A 21,776-nucleotide genomic window follows, 5' to 3' on the forward strand; every position below is an offset into this window, starting at 1 on the left:
ATCCTCCAAAAAATTAAAAAATATGTTGAAATCACCGGAGGCCGGCCGGTATAAGACGCAAAAAAGATTTATTTCAGAGCGCAAAGTAAGTACCTCGTAAGTAAGTAAGACATTATCCAATGAAAAGTTCCAAAAAGAAATTCATGGAAAGCTCAAAGAGTGCAGTTGAGCGTCACAGAGACCAAACGGCGCCTATCTAAACTAGAAGAAAACTCCGATGTAGTTAGCGACGTCTCTAAAGAAGTCAACAACTTGGGCTCGATGATCAAAGAATCCCAAGACAGGCTTCAAAGCATAAAAACAACACAAAACGCGTCACTCTAGCATAGCTGCTGACGACCTCAATAACAGAACGCGTAGAAATAACTTGATTTTCAAAGGTATTACAGAGGAAACAGCGGAAACATGGAAATATACTGAAGAAGTTGTGACTAAGTTTGTGTACAAAAACTTGGGAATTTCAGCTGGCGAAATCAAACGTTCCCACGGAATAGGAGAGCGAAGGCAGGACAGCATCCGCCCAATAATTGTGAAGTTCTTGAATTTCAGACAAAACCAACATTCTCAAAGATGCGTCCAAACTAAAATATCTTGACTACGCTTCTGTTTGGGTAGAGGAGGATTTTTCGCCCAGGATGCAGGTTTTAAGAAAACAGCTCAGAGACTTCGCCCGAAACACTCGAAATCCCGTGTGAAAAGTATAAACTTTTATTTGATAAGCTCCTTCTCAATAATAATACCGTATTCATTTAAATCTGCCAGTAAAGAAGTGATTGCTCTCCTCAAGCACGACTCTAAAGTGGCTGCTATTCCTAAAAGCGGCACTAGTGAAATGTCTACTCCTCCTGAACGCGACGCGACCACTCAGAGCCACTGACTACAAAATAAACCCACAAATTCAGCATTGTCAATTTTAGTGTAAAACTTCCGCAGCCTCTTTCCAAAACAAGATAATGTGTGTTCATATGTCGAACCATGCTCAGCCGACTTTGTGTTGGGCACAGAGAACTGGTTATCTCCCGATTCTGATGATCCTAAACTATCCTTGTCCAGCCATTTTTCATTATTTAGAAAAGATTGCATTACCTCGCGCGGTGGTGGGGTGTTGATAGCCGTAAGGAAAAGCCTGCAAGCTTATGTTGTTGATACAGGATCGTATTTGGAAATTTTATGGGTTGCATTGCGTGTATCACCGTCCGTAACTTGTGCCGTTGGGGTCTGCTATCGCCCACCTGACTCGCCCGAGGAATTCCCTGAAAACCTGAATGAATCTCTGACTTACGTGCAGAACAAATTTTCACGCTCGCCAATATTCCTGGCCGGTGACTTCAATTATCCGCATATTGATTGGCAGACATGCAGCCCCCTTCACGGCATAAGAAAGCCTGAATGCCAGAATTTTCTGGATGTACTGTCACTTTTCGATCTGCATCAAATAGTTTCCACACCTACGCGTGGCGATTCACTCTTAGATCTCGTGCTGACAACGCAACAGGACAAGACATCTGTAAACATGCTCGATGTTGTCAGTGACCACAGGATTTTGCAGTGCGATTTCAGAGTAGCCAGGAATAAAGCAGAAAAAGCAAAGAAAGTTATATTTGATTATGCCAGAGCCAATGTTGATATGCTTCTCAATGGACTATAATTATTTTCAGCCCATGGTTTTCATTCTTTTAGTTCACGGGATGCCAATGAAAACTGGTCTCTTATTCGCAACAAACTAACCTTGCTAAAAGATAAGTACGTGCCCAAAGTCACCATCACCACATCTACAGAAAGCACATGGTTCACAAGGAGCGTCAAAAGATGTATAAACAAAAAGAAAAGGTTGTACGCGAAATATAAAGTGTCAGGAGCTCAACACGATTGGAATCAATACCGCACACATGCGCAACTGTGCAAAACTGAAATTGAAGACGCGAAGGACAAGTTTTATAACAATGAGCTTTCACATATGTTAAAGAACAATCATGAAATATTTTGGCGAGTTGTTAATCCAATTTACAGTTCCAACTCCTCAGTGTTAATAGCTAAAGAAGGCAAGCTCCTTACCTCCCCTGAGGTAACAGAGGAATTTAACCACTTTTGTGCTCACTTTTCACGAATGAGAGCCCTTTGCCTACTGACCGGCGATTTCCAAAGCTGCATTCAACTATGCCCGAAATGTCGGCCTGTAGTTATCCGGTTCGGCTCATTTAAAGACCGTGGCAGAATACTAGCATGTCGAGCTAAACTTAAGGGCACAGGGTAAGCCCTATACTTCCCATGCATTTTAGGCCATGTTGAGGTACATGTTTCTCACTAACTAATAACAGTAGCCTAATAATACATATATCATTGTTTGCCAAATTTTGTGCTCTTTTTACTGAACTAGAATATTTGAAATGTGTTGAAAATTCGATTTTTAATAAAATTTTTTCCGGTAGTACACAAATCTGGCCTTTCTTTGCGCATTTCAAAATTCATAACAGAATAACTGCTCAGTGAAATTGCTTAATTCTAGTTCAGTAGTTGGCAACACTTATGTAGGTGATTGCAAAAAAAAATCAGCCACCTGTCTTGAAAGGTATTGGAAATAATGGTACCTTTGTAAGAAAAAACACTGTTTTGAGATAATAGAGCGTAAAGAGAAAAAAGATGTGAAAAACCATTTTTTATTCGCAGAAACGCCTCCATAGTAATTGTTTTAATAGCCCCCTGCTTCATAGTCACTGTCGCCGTCATTTTTTCGCTTTTCGGCTTGTCGTTTTGACTGTTGGGCCTCTTTTGTAAGCTGTCGTGTTGCTCGGTCCGCAAAGTACATGCGCTTATGGTCAGCTTCCCTCAGCCACTTGATGGTGTTGCTCCCTGGGTTCAATCCACACGCCTTCAAAACGTTGGCCCGTGCGATGCTACCGTCATTAAATGAAAGAACAGCATCCAGTGTTGCCATCCGTAGGGTCCGAAGCCTAACAAAAACATTCTTTGGCGCGCGTTCCCAAACAACATGGTTGAACGACTCATTTGCATTTTGAGTTCGCCCATGCAGGCACTTCTCTAGGAGCTCAGCCTTCGATAGCTCCCTATAAATGGGTTTGATAGCCTCCAAGACAGATGCAGGCAAACTCTCCTTGTGGAAAAATGGCTTGCCCTCTGACTGACTTCTGTTGAAGGCACACCACGTATCAGGTCCCTTTGGGCAAAGTCCATGGCATGGGTCATCGTCTGTGGCCGATAAGTGGAAGAAGGTTGCCCAAACGGCCTTTCGCATTTCATCCAGGTTTCCTACATTTCTTCTGATGGCCAAACCATAGTGCGTCTGGAGCTTGTCTATTACTGCATCAGTCAGTCGGCCTCGGCCCGAGAGGCTCTTTCCATCAGAGAGTTTTCCTGCTTTGTTTCCTTTTTTTAGCCTTCGTAACCTTGTGCCCATCCTTTTTTGCACGTGCCCTATGCACTCAACCTTGGATATTTCAACAGAATCACCATATGGCATTTGTGCCTTCACAGCCATAAAAGCCTTGCTGTCACCATCCCCAAGGTATTTGACGTATCGAACGCCGTGAAGCTCCTCACTCCTGCCGAAAATTTTCAGTGCTCCTGCGACTTCCATTCCACCGCTGGTGCCTTGGTAGTTGCTTTGGCACACCTCTCTATGAAGGGGGTCACTGTTTGTACCCTTGATGCTGCACTTTGGACAACGTTTAGACAAAACCTCCACATCCAGCACTTTCCGAGAGTCTACACTGGTCGCAGAGACTATGCCGTTATTGGAAGTATGGCCTCGCTTCTGCCAGCTTCCATCAAGAGCAACTGCGATGTCTTCATCCCCCTCATTCAGCTGCACAGCTTCGTCAGCTGCCCTTTTCATCGACTCCTGAGCAGCAGCTTCGATGTGACCTAGAAGCTCTTGATTGTATTTCGCAAACTTTTTCGGCGGCTTAGGAAGATTTAGCATAGCACAGAGTATATTTCCTGCAGCCATTCCCTTACCAATGGACCTCAAGGCATACACTAACCTGAGGTTGGCTTCATAGAGGCCAGAAGTAGTTTTCTTCGACGTCTCAAATTGTTGTGCGGCACTACACACTTCACAGTTCAAACTGTAAACGCTTGCAACACCTACCCGTTTTGTCACAATTTCGATGAGCTCAACACTTCCACCGCACTCTCTGCACACACAAATCTGTGTAATCGCGGCACAAATGCCGTCCATGTCCATTAAGACATATTGGCTGCTGCTCTGTAGCACATCCTCTTCCTGGAAGCACAGAGAAACTCTTGAAAGCTTCGATGTCGAGGAGCTGGCGCGTTCGGCATTCGGGATCTCATTCGGTCGTGGACATCCTTTTGCTTTTTCACGATGAGCGTAGCGGTTGCCGTGACATTCACGCCTGACGAAGGCCTTCTTTGCCCTGGGCATCTCAACTTATCAGCAGCAACCAACACCGGCACAATTTACAATACTGATTGAAAGGGATAGCACTCGGACGCAGCTGCATGAAGGTTGCAGAAACGTGGAAAAAACGTGCAAAGCGTCTCAGGATTGTCTTGGCTAAAAAAGAGGAGCTGTACAATAGTTTCCAGACAATTTTTTATATGTAGCTGATTTTAGACAAGTTTTGAAATCAGGTGGTGGACTTTTTGGTTGAAAAAATTGACGTTAATCCTGAAAGGGGGCGTGGCCGCTCACTACTTGGTTTCGGAAAAAGCGTTTTTCAGCCGTAAATATGACTTTCTGAGGAAAGTGCGATCATGGAACATGTGTAGAATGAATTGAACTTCTAAAATTCCAAAAGAAAAAAAAACGATTTTTTTTCTAATTTTACCTTACCCTGTGCCCTTAAAACTGACAACATTTCTGTATCAGAGGATTTTTTGCCAGCAACCCGTAACGCGCGCCAGCAACTTACTAATTTCGCTAAAAGCTTGCCTCAGTCACCAAAGTTCCAGCTTCGTTACAACAAACTCTACGTTAACAATAAGTGCTACATGTACGACAGCGTGACAAACAACATCGAACTGATAAAGGAATTTCCCACCGAAGTACTCGAAGAGGACACACCGCGGTCGCCTTCATCAAATGCCCTAAACACCGGAAACGCCCCGTAGCATCACGAGAGGGGACGTGGACAGTCGTCGCCTTCACCACGCACATCTGTTCTTCTCGCTAACGTAAGAAGTATCGTAAACAAACGTGATGCATTTCATTCCGTAGCTGACACGTGTAACGCAGATATTATTGCACTTACTGAAACATGGCTTCATTCTAACATTCGTAACACCGAAATTTTCCAGGACTCATCCCGATACACTTTTTATCGCTGCGACCGCACGTCACGTCAGGGTGGTGGCGTATTACTTGCCATTTGTAAAACACTCCGGTCTTACGCTATTAACATCACAACAGATCTCGAGATTGTCTGGGCATGCGTGGAACTTGGACACTCTAAAATTGTTTTCGGGGTATGCTACCGTCCTCCCAGTCACTCTGCTAACTTCCTCGATGATCTGCACGATGCCATAAATGCTGTTTGCACACGACACCCCCTGGCGCCTGTTTTCTTACTTGGCGACTTCAATCTTCCTAACATATCTTGGTCTTTTGATACCCCAGTTCAGAACCCTTCTTCTAACTTAAGCACCGATTTCTTAAACCTTTGTTCCACTTTTTCCTTTTCCCAACTAGTCTCTCAACCGGCAAGAATTACTAATACCACTGCAAACACGCTGGACTTAATACTGACTACCCATCCCGATATGGCCTCAGAAATCACTTACTTACCTGGTCTCTTGCGACCATCTATCGCTCTCATTTGACATTTGCATCGTTACTCCCCCAGCTGAGAAGATTTCTAAACACATCCGCGACTATAAAAAAGCTGATTTTCAGGCCATTAACAGGGAACTCGCCGAATTTATCGATTATTATTGCAACGGGTTTGATGACCGCTCTGTCGATACTAACTGGAATCTATTCGTTACCAAGGTTAAAGAATTAACAGATACATACATGCCATTACAGACAATCTGTTCCCACTCGAGAGCCGCGTGGTACAACTCCTATCTTAAACAACTGTCCAATCGAAAAAAACGTTTCTACCGAGTTGCGAAAAGGTCTGGTAGTAACGCAAAATGGGAGGCGTACCGCAAAGCTAACGCCGTTTACGTAACTGCACTTAAAAGCACAAAAAATAATTTTCTTCACAATACACTTCCTAGCATTCTTTCCACTGATCCTAAAAAGTTTTGGCGCATTGTCAACCCCAGCCACAGCGATACCATTAACTTATTAGACGAGAATGGCCTTGCCATCCCAGATGCAGAATGCCCAGCGGTACTGAACTCCACATTCTGTAAAAACTTTGTTCATTGTACTAACACCATTTTTCCACAAGCGCAGACTTACAACTACATAACTATGGATCCCATTTGCATCGAAGCTTGCGGTATTGAGAAGATTATTGAATCCCTTAAACCATGCTCCAGTCCAGGTACTGACTCAATCAACGCGAAATTTCTTAAGGGTTCTCAAACTTACTGTTCATTGCTGCTTTGCAAGATATTTCAACAGTCCCTCGACACCGGTGCTCTGCCTGCTGACTGGACGGTCGGGAAGGTGGTCCCAATCCATAAATCAGGTAACAAGAATTCACCCCTTAACTACCGTCCCATATCTTTGACAAGTATTCCATGTAAAGTATTGGAGCACATATTATACACAGGTATCGCGAACTTCTTGGAGTCAAATTCATTTTTTACAGACATGCAGCACGGTTTTCGTAAGCGACTGTCTTGCGAACCTCAGTTAGCATCATTTACGCATAAACTTAATCTCATCCTTGATCGCCGCTCAACAGCTGACTGCGTCTTCCTCGACTTCGCAAAAGCCTTCGAAAAGGTATGCCACAAATTACTACTTTTTAAGCTAAGCAAACTAAACCTTGATCCTAGGCTTTTTTTCTGGCTCGAATATTTCCTTTGCAACCGCACTCAGTTCGTAACTGCTAACAATGCCACCTCTCCATCAACCCCCGTCCATTCTGGAGTGCCACAGGGATCCGTCTTAGGCCCTCTTTTATTTCTTATTTACATTAATGACCTACCTTCTTGCGTAACCTCTAACATACACTTATTCGCTGATGACTGCGTAATCTTTCGCGAAATTAACGACACTAACGACGTATGCGCTCTACAGAATGATCTATCTGCTATATCTACATGGTGCAACTTATGGTTAATGCAACTTAATTCTTCTAAATGCAAAGTTTTACGTGTCTCCCGCACATCATTTACTACAGGTGCATATTGTCTAAATAATACCATACTGGAGGCCGTCACGTCATATCGCTACCTCGGAGTTCATATATCTTCCACTCTAAATTGGTCGCTCCATATTAACGCCATAATTAACAACGCTAACAGCATGCTAGGCTACCTACGCCGGAATTTCTCCAATTCCCCTACCTCCCTAAAACTCATGTTATACAAAACCCTTGTCCGTAGTAAACTAGAATACGCATCTGCAATTTGGGACCCCAGCTACGCAAACTCAATTAATGCACTCGAGCTTGTACAAAATAACGCCGCCCGTTTCATCCTACTTAACTTCAATCGTACTGCAAGTGTCACCTCCATGAAAAACACGCTCAGCCTCCCACCCTTAGCCTCCCGTCGAAAATTTTCACGGTTATGTTTATTTCATAAAATTTTTTACAACTGTCCCAATCTACGCGATGAATTGATATCTCCTCCGTCTTTCATCTCTCCACGGCTAGACCACGTTCACAAGGTCGGTATAACGTCGCACGAAACAAAAGCTTGTTCTCAGTCGTTCATTCCCCGTACATCAGCAGATTGGAACCACCTTCCCGGATCGACAGCCTGCATTCAAGACATCCTGCGCTTCCGTAGCAATTTAGCTAACATTGTATACTAAGGTTCACAACAAATGTACTTATCATTCTCCATTTCCTTTGTTTACTTTAGTTTCCCTTGTTTTGTTCTCTTACCTTGCACTTACATATTATGCTTACTTCTGAATTGTATAACCAGGAACATGACGCTTGTATGTTGAATTTTTGTTTTTGTTCATTTTCTGTGATTTGTAACCACTCCCCTCTGAAATGCCTTTGGCCCTGAGGGTATCAATAATAAATAAATAAATAAATAACTGTGACGCCAGAGGGTGTATCCTTTGCCATAGACTGTCTACCCGCTAACTCCGCCCCCGGCCTCGATGGGATATGTCCTAAATTACTCAAAATAGCAAAACGTGCAGTATGCCCCATCTTAGCTGCTATTTTACAGCAATCTATTGATACGGGATGTGTTCCAAACGACAAGAAAATTGCGCGTGTCATTCCCGTTTTTAAATTTGGCGATGCTTCTAAACCAGCAAATTACATACCCATTTCGTTAACCAACATCAGCTGCAAATTGCTCGAGCACATACTCTCATCTGCCATCATGGGTTATCTGGTGAAGCATAACTTCTTTTTTGCCAATCAGCACGGCTTCTTACACGGTCGATCTTACGAAACAACTGTTTGAACTGACCGCTGACCTTCATCACGCTGTTCATGCTCACTCTAAAATAGACGCCGTATTTGTAGATTTCGCTAAAACATTCTATAAAGTCCTACACATTCGTCTAATAAAAAAACTTGAGAATCTGAACTTAAATTCTAAGGTTATTTCTTGGATCAGGAGTTTTTTGGCCAGTCGGTATCAAACAGTCTTTGTGAATGGGCACTCATCGTCCATCTCCCCTGTTTAATCTGGAGTACCGCAAGGGTCTGTACTCGGGCCTATCTTGTCCTTAGCTTATATTAATGACAAAAGTTTGGTTTGGTTTATAGGGTTTTAACGTCCCAAAGCGACTGAGGCTATGAGAGACGCCATAGTGAAGGGCTCCGGAAATTTCGACCACCTGGCATTCTTTAACGTGCACTGACATCGCACAGCACACGGGCCTCTATAATTTCGCCTCCATCGAAATTCGACAGCCGTGGCCGGGATCGAACCCGTGTCTTTCGGGCCAGCAGCCGAGCACCATAACCACTCAGCCACCGCGGCGGCTTAATTACATAAGCAACAAACAAAATTCCACGGTCAGATTATTTGCAGATGATTGCGTGATATACAGGCAGATTACCGATCCTTCCGACTCTATTCGTCTACTATCAGACCTTAACAAGAATAACGATTGGTGCACACAATGGAAAATCGAAGTTAACGCCTCAAAAACAAAAGCTGTTAGATTTACCACATTATCTAGCGCCAAACCTTGTCACCACACTTTGAACAGTGCGCGCGTAGAATCTACACCCACCATAAAATGTCTAGGGTTGCATTTAGCAGCAGACCTCTCATGGAACAGTCACATCGATACGGTTATTAACAAAGTTTCCAAAACACTCGGTTTCCTCTGACGTAACCCACATTTCGCTAATCCAGACACAAAGCTTTTAGCATACACTACATTAGTACGCTCGAAATTGGATTACGCCTCTTTGATCTGGAACCCCCATCAAGCATATCTGGTAACTGAAATAAAAAAAAAGATCTGAATTTACCTCTTCCCGAAAAACGGAGAATGCTTTGCATGCTGTCATTTTTCTACAAATTATACCACAGTCCTTCTTCCTTTGCTTTGTACCATATCAAGCCGGCTCATCGGATATTCCGACGCATTGATCACCAACTCAAAGTCGAACCATTATTTGCGAGAACTAATCTCTTCTTGCATTCGCCTCTCCTCCTCGCCATCCGTCAATGGAATCTACTCCCTGGCACCATTGCATCTGCCAGTGATTATGAAGCGTTCGTAACCACCCTGAAACGCCCCTTCGAGCTGTAACCTTCATCCTTCCATTCATTTTTTTGCATTTCTGTTGAAGCACTGCTTTTCAAAAAACTTGGATGTTTGTTGCCATGTGCCCATATATATTGAGTGTTTTATGCTGTTCAACATGGTGTCCCCGGTCAAAGGATTTTGTACTTATTGCAAATTTGTGGTGCTTCATTTTTACTGTTGGTCCCCCTATGTAATGCCCACTGGGGCCTTTAGAGTATTTGAATAAATAAATAACTATAAAGGCGGTTCATATAGCTGCGAATGAAGCGATCTAGCGAAAAGGTGTACACGGTCGCAGTGTGATGCCTTTTACCACTTCCTGTGAAGAAATAATGCAAATTTTAGTCTTTCCCATGACCCTCTTTCAAACGGTTAAGCTCAACGGCGGTGCTACAAAGTATGCTGTAAAGAATTCGTTCGCGGATGTGGGGGGTGAGCAGCTGCACAAAACTGATGCCACGGATGTACGAGTGCGCCGCAATCAATACTGTTTATTTCTACCGCAACATGTCAGCGTGTGTTTCCACGACACATGCCTGTCACATGCTGCCGCATACCATTAAACGGACGGCAGTGGCGGTCGGGCCAATAAAAAAGCAGGAATCGTATGGTTTGGCCGCCAGCAGCAAAATAATCGTACAGCACCTCTTCCGCTCCGTGCCTGCATGCGCACGAGCGCAGAATCGCGAAGGCGCTTCCTCATGCGCCTGGAAAACAATCGTACATTAATGCTCTGCCGCCTGAATCTCATTGGCCATCAGTGATTTTCTTTACCCTCTCTTGCTTACAAAAAACCCGTTTTCACTCAAAGTGACCTCCTCGTCATTACGTCCTACTGATGCATCAATATACGGCCTACTTTAATTGTACTCTGTCGCGTTGCCAAGGGACAACTTGGCTTTTGGTTTGGTTTAGGGGGGTTTAACGTCCCAAAGCGACTCAGGCTGTGAGGGACGCCACAGTTAAGGGCTCCGGAAATTTCGACCGCCTGGGGTTCTTTAGCGTGCGCTGACATCGCACAGATCGGGCCTCTGGAATTTCGCCAGTATTGAAATTCAGCCGCAGCGGTTGGCATTGAACCCGCATCTTTCAGGTGAGTAGCCAAGCCCCATAACTACTGGGCCACCGTGGCGGGTTATTGTTGGCTTTTAGTGGCGCTTTGAATGCTTGCGCCAGTTGCGAATCTGCAGTTTGTGGAGGCTGCTAGAACAAATGACACAATGCATGCTGCTCTGCACAAGGAAGGAACCTGTACCTGAGATGGTGTAGAATGTGCAGATGTAAGTGGTGACCAGAGTGGCGAGCGGCAGAAGGAACATGCACACCAGCGACACGCTAGTGTACAGCTGCTCCTGCCACCGAGCCGTGTAGAAGCCGTACGTGACGCACTGGTAGAACTCCTCGGCAAACGGGCCACGCTGCACACGGAAGATGAATACCTGCGCAGTCAGTCCACGCTCAACTGGACCACCGTTTTGTGCAACATTATCAAGAATGATATTCAGTGGCCCTCATGCACTTTAGGGCACCAAGCCACGAACGGCGGCGCACGCAGACAACGTTAGGGGGCAGTTAAGCTCCGCCTGGAGGGTGAAACGCGGTAGCGGTAATGAGTGGCTTCAGCGGCCAGGAATCCCTTTCGCAGGCACTGCTGAGCCGGAGTTCTAGATTCGAACCGAGCCAAGCGGCGTTAATGATCAGCAGGTGGTCCAAATTATTCCCGAGCCATCCACGGCGGCAACTATTCCTCCTACTGAGAATGGGGAGCTCTAAATCTAAGACAAAGGGACAACACCACATAGGAACACCACGAGACACGAGCGCAAACTTTCAGCTGAGTTTATTTTCGACATGGCGCATATTTATGCGCATCTAATCATTGGACACACAAACATAAAAGCGTTAAAACCAGCCGAGATAACTACGCAATCGTAAACCATGCAAGATACAAACTATCCTCGCAAGTCATGAATTTCACAAATTACCAGCGAAAACGATTTATCTTTTTTTTTTGTTAAAACCACAGACGGGTCGCTAACGAACCCGCCACCGTCCTTTATTGAAGCCATGCAAAATACTTCCCACAATTCCCTTGTAGTCTTGTCCTTCGATTTAAGAAGAACCGTCGTTTTATCCAGTAGAGGTTCGCACTTGTGCACGGCGCAGTGAGCTGCGAGGTTGCCAGGGGCACTGACCAGAGAGTTTGATTGATTGATTGATTGATTGATTCAATTTTATTTTTCAACATTCATACAAGGCATGCTTGTGAAAACATCTGGATCCCTAGCTAAAAGCTAGTTGGGATCCATGCAATTCAGTTTCAAAGAAAATTGCAGGCATAACTAAAATTAATTACATACATACAAAAGCTCATGAAATTAGAAATACATAAATGGGTACATAGAGCAACAATATTCAGAGCACCAAGCCTCTTTTATAAACACATACAAACACACAAAAATACATGAAAAGAAAAAACGCTGGCTTCACTCATTGTTTATAATATTTCTTCAATGACTCAGGAAGAGTTTTACTACGTTTGAGTTCACTTGGAAGCTTGTTCTACAGCTTAATATCAACCTGGGCTATCCTTCTTTCTCCATAGGCATTTTTCGTTTTCGGAAGAAGGAAATTTCTATGAGTGGCGTTGCGAGTGCATAGTGGTGGGATACAGAATAGCGATGAGTGTAACGAGTAATTGTCTTTAAGGCATGTGTGTATTGTCAAGACAGTCCTGTATTCAAGTAATGATTGTAGTGGCGTATATCCATCTGTTTAAAAAGAGGAGCAGTGTGGGCGTTGTATCCTGAATGTGAAATGAATCGAATTGCCCTTTTTGCAAGACCCTAAGTGGTTCCAAATAAGATCGGTAGGTGTGGCCCCATGATTCAATGCAATGTGATAACTGGCTTTGAAAAATTGAGAAATAAATAATTCTGAGTATGTCATTACCAAAATAATCTCGGCATTTGTACAGTGCAAAGCATGCTGCCGCTAACGTTTTACAAAGCGCCTGAATGTATGGCTTCCAGTGTAGGTTCTCATCCAGAATTATTCCAAGATAAGTGATGTTATTGACAAGTGCAATAGGTGTTCCCAGCCATTGCACGGAAGGCAGGTTTTCATTTATGATTTATCTGGAGCTCCTAAATATTATGCATTTTGTCTTATTAACATTTACAACAAGTTTATTTGAAATAAACCAGCTGCACAAAGTTTCCAATTCTCGGTTTGCGGTGCTAATAAGTTCCGTTGTAGATTCATGAGCACATAGAAGAGCAGTGTCGTCAGCATACATAAAAACAGAGAAGTGTTGTGTGAAATGCGGCAGGTCATTAATATACAAGGAAAAAAAATCGGACCAGGGACTGAACCCTGAGGCACACCAGCCGTATGTTTCAGTCAGATTTTACACCACTAAGTTGGATCATTTGCCGCCGATTATTGAGATAACTTCTGAAGAATTCTAAACTGATACCTCTAAGCCCGCAATGCACCAGCTTTTTCAGTAAAATTTCGTGATCAACAGTGTCAAATGCTTTCTTAATGTCCAAGAAAATTCCTAAGACTATTTTATTATCATTTAGGAAAGTGTTGAGCGATATGACGGCCGTGCCAGTTGATCTGTTTGGTCTAAACCCGTGTTGTTGAGGAGATAGCAAGGCTTCTTTCTCGAGAAATATTTTCACTCTCTTTGCAACGAGTTTTTCAAAAAGTGTGTTTATGCAGCTTAATATGGAAATTGGGCGGTAGTTCTCAACGTGGTTACGGTCACCATTTTTGCGAATCGGTACTATTCTAGCTAGCTTAAGCAGATGGGGATAGGTGGAGGGATAGAAGGCAAAGTTGAAGATTTTTTCAAGTGGCTCGCATAAGATATCAGTGCATTCCTTCAGCGCAATAGAGGCAACGCCATCACATCCAGTAGATAATTTCGATGGGAAATGAGTAGCTGTATATACAATCTCATCCACTGTAATATCATGGTATGCAAAGGTCACTACGATGTTTTGCGGAGGAGGGAGGTACTCAGTGCAGGGGCAAGTATTTCCTATACTAGCACCAATAGTGGAAAAATATACATTGAACGTTGTAACTAGATTTTCAATAGAGATCCCCAAGATTTCTATGTCAGGCATAATAAAACGATTTGCTACGGGCTTAATAACAGAGTTAATGATCTGCCACGTAACTTTCGTACTGTGGGCATTTTTCAAAATTAATTGGGAGTAATACTCTTTCTTGCGGGACCTTATGGCAGCAGTAACTAAGTTTCTTGCTCTCCGAAACTTTACTAAGTAATATGAATTACCTCGCTTTTGTTTACATTTGGTATGCCAGTGATCTTTTTCCTTGATAAGTTTCATAATAACTTGTGTCATCCAGGGACAGATAGGCGTGCTATGGTATCTTTTGATTTGAGGTGTAGAAGATTGCAAAACTGCCGTGGTTAGCCTGTCATTAAATTCTTGGCATAGGTCATTTACATCAGCTGAGTTGATCAAGCTAAAATCTACCACTTGAAGACATTCCCTCAACTGAATAACATCGATGCTGTAGTGGGGGTCAGATGTTTTACCCGGGGCAGCTTGTTCCAGATGAAAAAATATCGCAACAGGATAATGATCTGTAAGGGATGCTTTATATATGAAGCTCAAACTAGATGATGTGTCGAAATTGCAGAGTATATGATCCAATGACGTCGAAGAAATGGGAGTCACACGTGTAGGGCCTATAACTACATTACTGAAGCCATATGACTGTAATAAGTTAGTATATACCACACTGTTATCACTTAAGCAGTCAATATTTAAATCACCACAGAATAATACTTTGACTCTTAGATTAGATAAGTTCATGAGCAGCGATTCAAAATGGTCAAAGAAGAGCGATAGAGAGCTACTTGGAGCACGATATACGACAGCAATTGTAAGGTTCATACACTGAACAACCAAAAAATCAAAGCCAGCAGAATATGAATTTCTCAACCCAGGAAGAAGCGAGGAATGCAACGATGTTTTCACGTACAGGCCAACTCCACCGCCTCTCGTAGAAGTTTTTCTACTACAGGAAAAAAAATTGAACCCTTGGATATTGTGGAATTCCCCTTCATGTAGCCAAGTTTCAGAAACGGCTACGTAGTCAAACGTAAATGAGTGCTCAGCCATTAGACAGCAGACATTATCTATATTCTTATTCAAGCTTCGAACATTGCAATGAAGCAGAGAAGCACATGCATTTTTTTCATAAATTGGTTTCTGGATGCACACTGTCCATGATTTACGGTCGATTTTGGTTTAACAGATCAGAGCTAAGTCTGCCTAACGGATCTGAATCACGTTCGAGTTCTCGGCCTTCCTAGCAAGCATCTTTCTATTAGTGACCTAGGTGAACTTCCAGCCCTTTTCTCGCTTTCGTGCAATTGCTTTTCCAAGCAATACCTTATACTCAGGACAGAGGTGCTCATTAATATAGTGGTAATTGTGCTCCCACAACCGCTCATATAAACACCTTCCTGCCTGGCCGAGGTAGGCCCATCTGCAAGACAGTGGTGTTTTATACGCGACGCCTTCAATGCATGCCACAAACATGTTCTTGTGCATCACGCCACAAGACCATGCATCGCGCTCCTTTTCTTGGCCGGAATTAACCTTTGAGCACATGCTTTTCAGTTTCTTAGGCGCAGATACTCCATACTTTTTTTCCACTTTTTTTAGCCTGTGCGACAAGCCATGCACATATGGAAAAAAACAAGTGCGCAAGTGCGAATCTCTTCTGGATAGAACGACGGTTCTTAAATCGGAGGACAAGACCACAAGCGAATTGTGGGAAGCATTTTGCATGGCTTCAGTAAAGGACGGTGGCGGGTTCGTTAGCGACCCGTATGAGGTTTTAACAAAAAATATAAATTGTTTTTAGTCGGTGATTTGTGAAATTCATGACTTGCGAGGATAGTTTGTATATCGCATGATTTACGGTGGCTCAGCTATCTCGGTTAATTTTAACGCTTTTATGTTTGTGTGTTTCATATTTAGAAGTGTATAAACATGGCCATGTCGAAAATAAACTCAATTAAAAGTTCGAGCTCGTGTCTCGTGGTGTTCTTATGTGGTTTTGCCTCTTTGTCTTGAATTTACTGCTCCCCAGTCTCAGTATTCACGACCAACTAGCCGCCTACAAAGCTTTACTAACTATTTCTGTTTTTATTCTTTCACTCTAACGTTCCGCCATTCTCTCCCGGTGCCGTTGAACTGTCCACTGAGAACTGAGGCAGTTACTGATGCAGTAGGAAGACGTGAACCTCCTACCTGAAACAATGTTAGGATTCAGGGCTCAACTATCTATCCAGGAAATACTATTGCAGCTTAACAAGGAGATAATTTGAAGCTGACGAGGGAACAGGAACGAAAGCAATATTGGGTTTAGACCTTATTGAAGCTTTCGACAACGTAATCCACAAAGCCATCTTGACAAAGTTGTCCGAAATCAACCCCGGAAAAAGGACGTAAAACTACATCCCATCCTTCCTCACTAAGAGAACAGCAGCGATAACGGTCGGAACATTAGAGTCTGCATTCATGGTGGGTGAACAGTAAAACAAAGGCGGGACAAAGGCAAGACAAGCGCTTTTGCGCTAGACCGCCTTTGTTGCGCTATTCACCCACCATGAATGCTTACCAACTCGCCCAAATCTCAGCGTTAGAGTCTGCCCCAATCACCATAGGAATCAAAGGAACACCACAGGGCTTCGTCCTGTCCCGTTTCATTTTTAACATCTCCCTCATCAAAATTCCCCCAAATTTGCGCAAATACCAGACCTACATCACACGCTCTATGCAGTTGACATCACGTTTTGGGTAACTAAAGGATGCGAACGCTACATAGAAGACACACTCCAAGAAGCAGTGAACTGAGGCATGCGCATGCGAATCCGTCCTCACTTGTTCAGAGCAAAAACTTGAACTCTTCGTGATACGCCATGACTGGGCGTGTGAACAGCACCAGGATGCGGCCACTTAATCCGCTCTGCTTCTTTGTCCAGGTTACGGTATGGGCTCTGTTCAGCAATGCGCCGCTATCGTCACCTACCCATGAGATCAGCAAGCTGCCCTGCCACTTCAACGACAATTGTGATGCTGCATGCCCGCAAGACAGGCACATTTTCATCGCCGTCCCTCCATCGCATGAAAGATCCAGATCAACAGCGACATCATTTGCTGCCTATATGTACAGCTGGCGGGCCCCCGGCGCCCTGCATTCTGCCTTTTCTGACGAATTAAATGTTTTCCAATCCAATCCCTTAGTGGGCGTGTGAACAGCACCAGGATGCGGCCCCCTAATACGCTCTACTTCTTCGTCCAGGTTACGGTATGGGCTCTGTTCAGCAATGCGCCGCTATCGTCACCTACCCATGAGATCAGCAAGCTGCCCTGCCACTTCAACGACAATTGTGATGCTGCATGCCCGCAAGACAGGCACATTTTCATCGCCGTCCCTCCATCGTATGATGAAAGATCCAGATCAACAGCGACATCATTTGCTGCCTATATGAACAGCTGGCGGGCCCCCGGCGAACTGCATTCTGCCTTTTCTGACGAATTAAATGTTTTCCAATCCAATCCCTTAGTGGGCGTGTGAACAGCACCAGGATGCGGCCCCCTAATCCGCTCTACTTCTTCGTCCAGGTTACGGTATGGGCTCTGTTCAGCAGTGCGCCGCTATCGTCACCTACCCATGAGATCAGCAAGCTGCCCTGCCACTTCAACGACAATTGTGATGCTGCATGCCCGCAAGACAGGCACATTTTCATCGCCGTCCCTCCATCGTATGATGAAAGATCCAGATCAACAGCGACATCATTTGCTGCCTATATGAACAGCTGGCGGGCCCCCGGCGCCCTGCATTCTGCCTTTTCTGACGAATTAAATGTTTTCCAATCCAATCCCTTAGTGGGCGTGTGAACAGCACCAGGATGCAGCCCCCTAATCCGCTCTACTTCTTCGTCCAGGTTACGGTATGGGCTCTGTTCAGCAATGCGCCGCTATCGTCACCTACCCATGAGATCAGCAAGCTGCCCTGCCACTTCAACGACAATTGTGATGCCGCATGCCCGCAAGACAGGCACATTTTCATCGCCGTCCCTCCATCGTATGATGAAAGATCCAGATCAACAGCGACATCATTTGCTGCCTATATGAACAGCTGGCGGGCCCCCGGCGCCCTGCATTCTGCCTTTTCTGACGAATTAAATGTTTTCCAATCCAATCCCTTAGTGGGCGTGTGAACAGCACCAGGATGCGGCCCCCTAATCCGCTCTACTTCTTCGTCCAGGTTACGGTATGGGCTCTGTTCAGCAATGCGCCGCTATCGTCACCTACCCATGAGATCAGCAAGCTGCCCTGCCACTTCAACGACAATTGTGATGCTGCATGCCCGCAAGACAGGCACATTTTCATCGCCGTCCCTCCATCGTATGATGAAAGATCCAGATCAACAGCGACATCATTTGCTGCCTATATGAACAGCTGGCGGGCCCCCGGCGCCCTGCATTCTGCCTTTTCTGACGAATTAAATGTTTTCCAATCCAATCCCTTAGTGGGCGTGTGAACAGCACCAGGATGCGGCCACCTAATCCGCTCTGCTTCTTCGTCCAGGTTAGTTCTGTTACTTCCCTGTACGCTAAGAAATCTAATGACGTGTGCCTGTTGCTGTTCCCACGCCCGGGAGTTTTGCTTTTTGAGTTCAGTGAATGCTTTGATATTGTAAACCAACTGCTGGCGTTGTCCGGGGACGTCGAGCTCAACGCTGGGCCTAACACGAGGCATCAGGTACAGGACTCTCTTCCTGACGTCCAGTCTAAGCAGTTGGAAGATATGTTTGCCATACTGGAGACTTTGAACACGCGAACTGCGAAAATGCAACTGGACCAAAAGGCTTTCATAAAGTCTATTGATGATCTTAAGAAGTCCCAGCTGAAGTTAAAAGATTTGAGCGAAATGAACAAAGATTAACTAACGTTGAGCGCAAAACTGTTACCATTGACGAAACCGAGAAGGAAGTACATCCTTTTCAGCAGTTAGTTGACCAACTTTCTAGTGAAAACTCTCAGCTGCGCGCGCGTGTGTCTGAACTTGAAGACAGGCAGCGACGCGATAACCTTTTGTTCTATGGCATACCTGACGCGCAATCAGAGTCCTGGGCTCAGTCAGAAGAAAAGCTAGTCAAGGTTCTTTCATCCTGCTTGGAAATTCCGTCCTCTGAAATTTTGATCGATAGAGCGCACAGGCTCGGTGGGTTCGCATCGGAAAAATGTCGACCAATTATTGCCAAATTTTCATCCTTCGAGGTAAAGCAGAGAATACTGCTTAACTGTTCTAAGCTCAAGGATGAAAAAATTACGCTTATCGAGGATTTTTTTTTCGCCACCCGTCACGCTAGAAAAAAACTGGTCGAATTTGGCAAATCCCAGCCGCTCACTTTCAAGCTTCGCTTTTAATAATAATAATAATAATGGTTTTATTTGCGCTTAATGAATATATGGCGCGGGAGACCCGCAGTAAAAGCTGTCACAAGCGACAGCATGACAAAGCCGGAGGCCCCCCTATACACTTGACAACATCATAGGCGCAATGAAACGGCATGTCACATCCAAAAACTAAATAGAACAAAACATGAAAACATCTGCAATTACAATCACTCACAAGAACTACATAAAAGTATACAGAAAATGTGGTAGAATGAAGTTAGAAAGCACTTAGAAAAGCAATGAAACATTCATGTGCGATGGCAATGAGTTTAGCGAAAGTAACAGATAAATTAAGCACATTTTGCTTCAAATAAAATTCAAAACAAAGTGAATACAGACAAGCGGTACAGTCAGGGTAAACAACAACGTGACAGAGTAAACAGGAATGGCAAGCGAAGTGTCCTAGTACATGTTGAAATACCGGCGGAGTGTTTTGAACGTCACCTTTTCAAGTTGGATATGTTTATGATTTAAATCATTTAGTAACCGGGGTAGTTTATTCTGTATTGTTTGTAGGCCGTATGTTGTGCGAAACGTCCTTACTTTCCAGAGCTCCGTGTGACGTGTCTGGCGTGTAGTAGTGTTTGGTTGTAACCTGGCTAGACGATGTAGAAATGAACTGTTGCTAGCGTTTTCATTCTTAATTGCCTTGCAAAGGATATAATCAAACAGTTTGGTAACAGGAATTATGTTGTATTTGGGAAATAGATGATACGTATGTGAATAAAACGGCAGATTTTCTGTTACTCTTACAAACCTTTTCTGCAACTTGTGAAGCTTCTGCAAATTTCCGTAAGTTGTCGTAGACCAAACTAAGTGACAATAATTGAGTCGGGAGGAGAATAAGGTATTATAAAGTAACAGTAAGATTTTTGGTGGTAGTAAATTGCGATTGCGGTATACTAGCCCAATTACTTGTGCTAGCTTAATTAGCATGCCGTCCACGTGGACATCCCATGACATATTCTGCTGAAAGATAACACCTAATGTCTTAATACTGGAAGTTACTTCGAGAGGAGTGGCATTTAAGTAGATAGACTTTTGTATTGTTATGTTTTTGTTTTTACTTCCAAAGAATACGGCTTTTGTTTTGTTTGCATTAATCGTCAGGCTGTTTTTACGTGTCCATTCGTCTAGTTTTATTAATGTTAAATTAGCAGCATCAACAAGGTCGTCACTATTTTAGCAGTTAATAATATGCTGGTATCATCCGCGTACATGATAAATTTCACGGTTGCATCAATATTCACAATATCCTTCACGTACATATTAAATAAAAAAGGTCCTAATATACTGCCCTGTGGGACCCCTGCTGAAATAGATAATGGGTTAGAACTGTGGTTGTTTATGACGACTATTTGTCTACGAAATTCCAAGTAGGAGCGTATAAGAGATGCAGCGTTACCACGAAAGCCATAGTGTTGGAGTTTCTTAATTAAAAGTTGATGACTGATGGAGTCAAATGCTTTTGACAGGTCAATAAAAATTCCTAGTACAAGTCTTCCTTCTTCAAACTGATTTAGTATGTGTTCTTTTTGTTGTAGCAATGCGAGTTGTGTGCCTAAACCCTTACGGAAGCCATACTGGCAATCAGTCAGCAGGCAATGTTTCTGCTCGAATTCGGATAGTCGCTTTAAAATAACTTTTTCGAAGACTTTTGAAAAGACGGGAAGGATTGATAACGGTCGATAGTTTCCTAAGACGTTTTTATCGCCTTTTTTAAAGAGCGCAGCGACTCGCGCTATCTGCATCGTTCGAGGAAACGTGCCTTCGCTTATACAGATATTGAAGATATAGGTAAGACAAGGAGAGAGAAGGTCAGCAACATATTTGATTGGTTTTATTTGGATACCATCAATATCTTTAGTGGTACCATTATTTAGACTGTGAATTGTGCTAATTATCTCTCCCTCATTTACTGGATACAAAAACATAGAGCTAGAGTTGTATGGAATACCATCAAGATCATTGTCTGGTGCGTTGTTACTTCCAATTTTAACAAAGTGTTCGTTAAAAGCGTCTGCAAGTGCTTTTTCCTGTAACTCAAGACCATTTATTTTTAAGCTCTGTATCCTTTCCTCGGGAATATTGCAGTTCAACAAAGAGTTCAGTTTTTTCCACATTGAGGCCGTACCTGGAGCTAGTGAATTAAAGGAAAGTGTATAATAATCTCGCCTGGACTTTTTTATATCTTTGTCTAAACGATTCCTAATTTTTTTAAAAGCCTGAAATATTTCGGGGTCTCTGGTCTTTATAAATTCACTGTATAATGCATTCTTTCTCCGTATTCTGGCAGATAGCTCTGCACTAATCCATGGTTTACGTATTTTCTTTTTGTGTTTAATGCACTTAAAAGGAAAGCTAGTGTGATAACTTTCTTTCAATAGGCGGAAAAAAGCCTCGTAAGCC

The 21,776-nt window shown here is 43.6% G+C and overlaps 1 protein-coding gene across 1 annotated transcript in view; it reads right to left on the bottom strand.

Annotated features, from left to right (window-relative positions):
• LOC144120391 (gonadotropin-releasing hormone receptor-like) overlaps nucleotides 1-21,776 on the bottom strand; it is a 656,327-nt gene that overhangs the window by 240,654 nt on the left and 393,897 nt on the right. Inside the window, exon 2 of the mRNA XM_077652739.1 lies at nucleotides 11,097-11,280. Within this exon, the coding sequence (XP_077508865.1) occupies nucleotides 11,097-11,280 (184 nt within the window). The remainder of the gene's footprint in view (nucleotides 1-11,096; nucleotides 11,281-21,776) is intronic.

This window comes from Amblyomma americanum, chromosome 2, assembly GCF_052857255.1.
Source record: "Amblyomma americanum isolate KBUSLIRL-KWMA chromosome 2, ASM5285725v1, whole genome shotgun sequence".
Classification (NCBI taxonomy): Eukaryota; Metazoa; Arthropoda; class Arachnida; order Ixodida; family Ixodidae; genus Amblyomma; species Amblyomma americanum.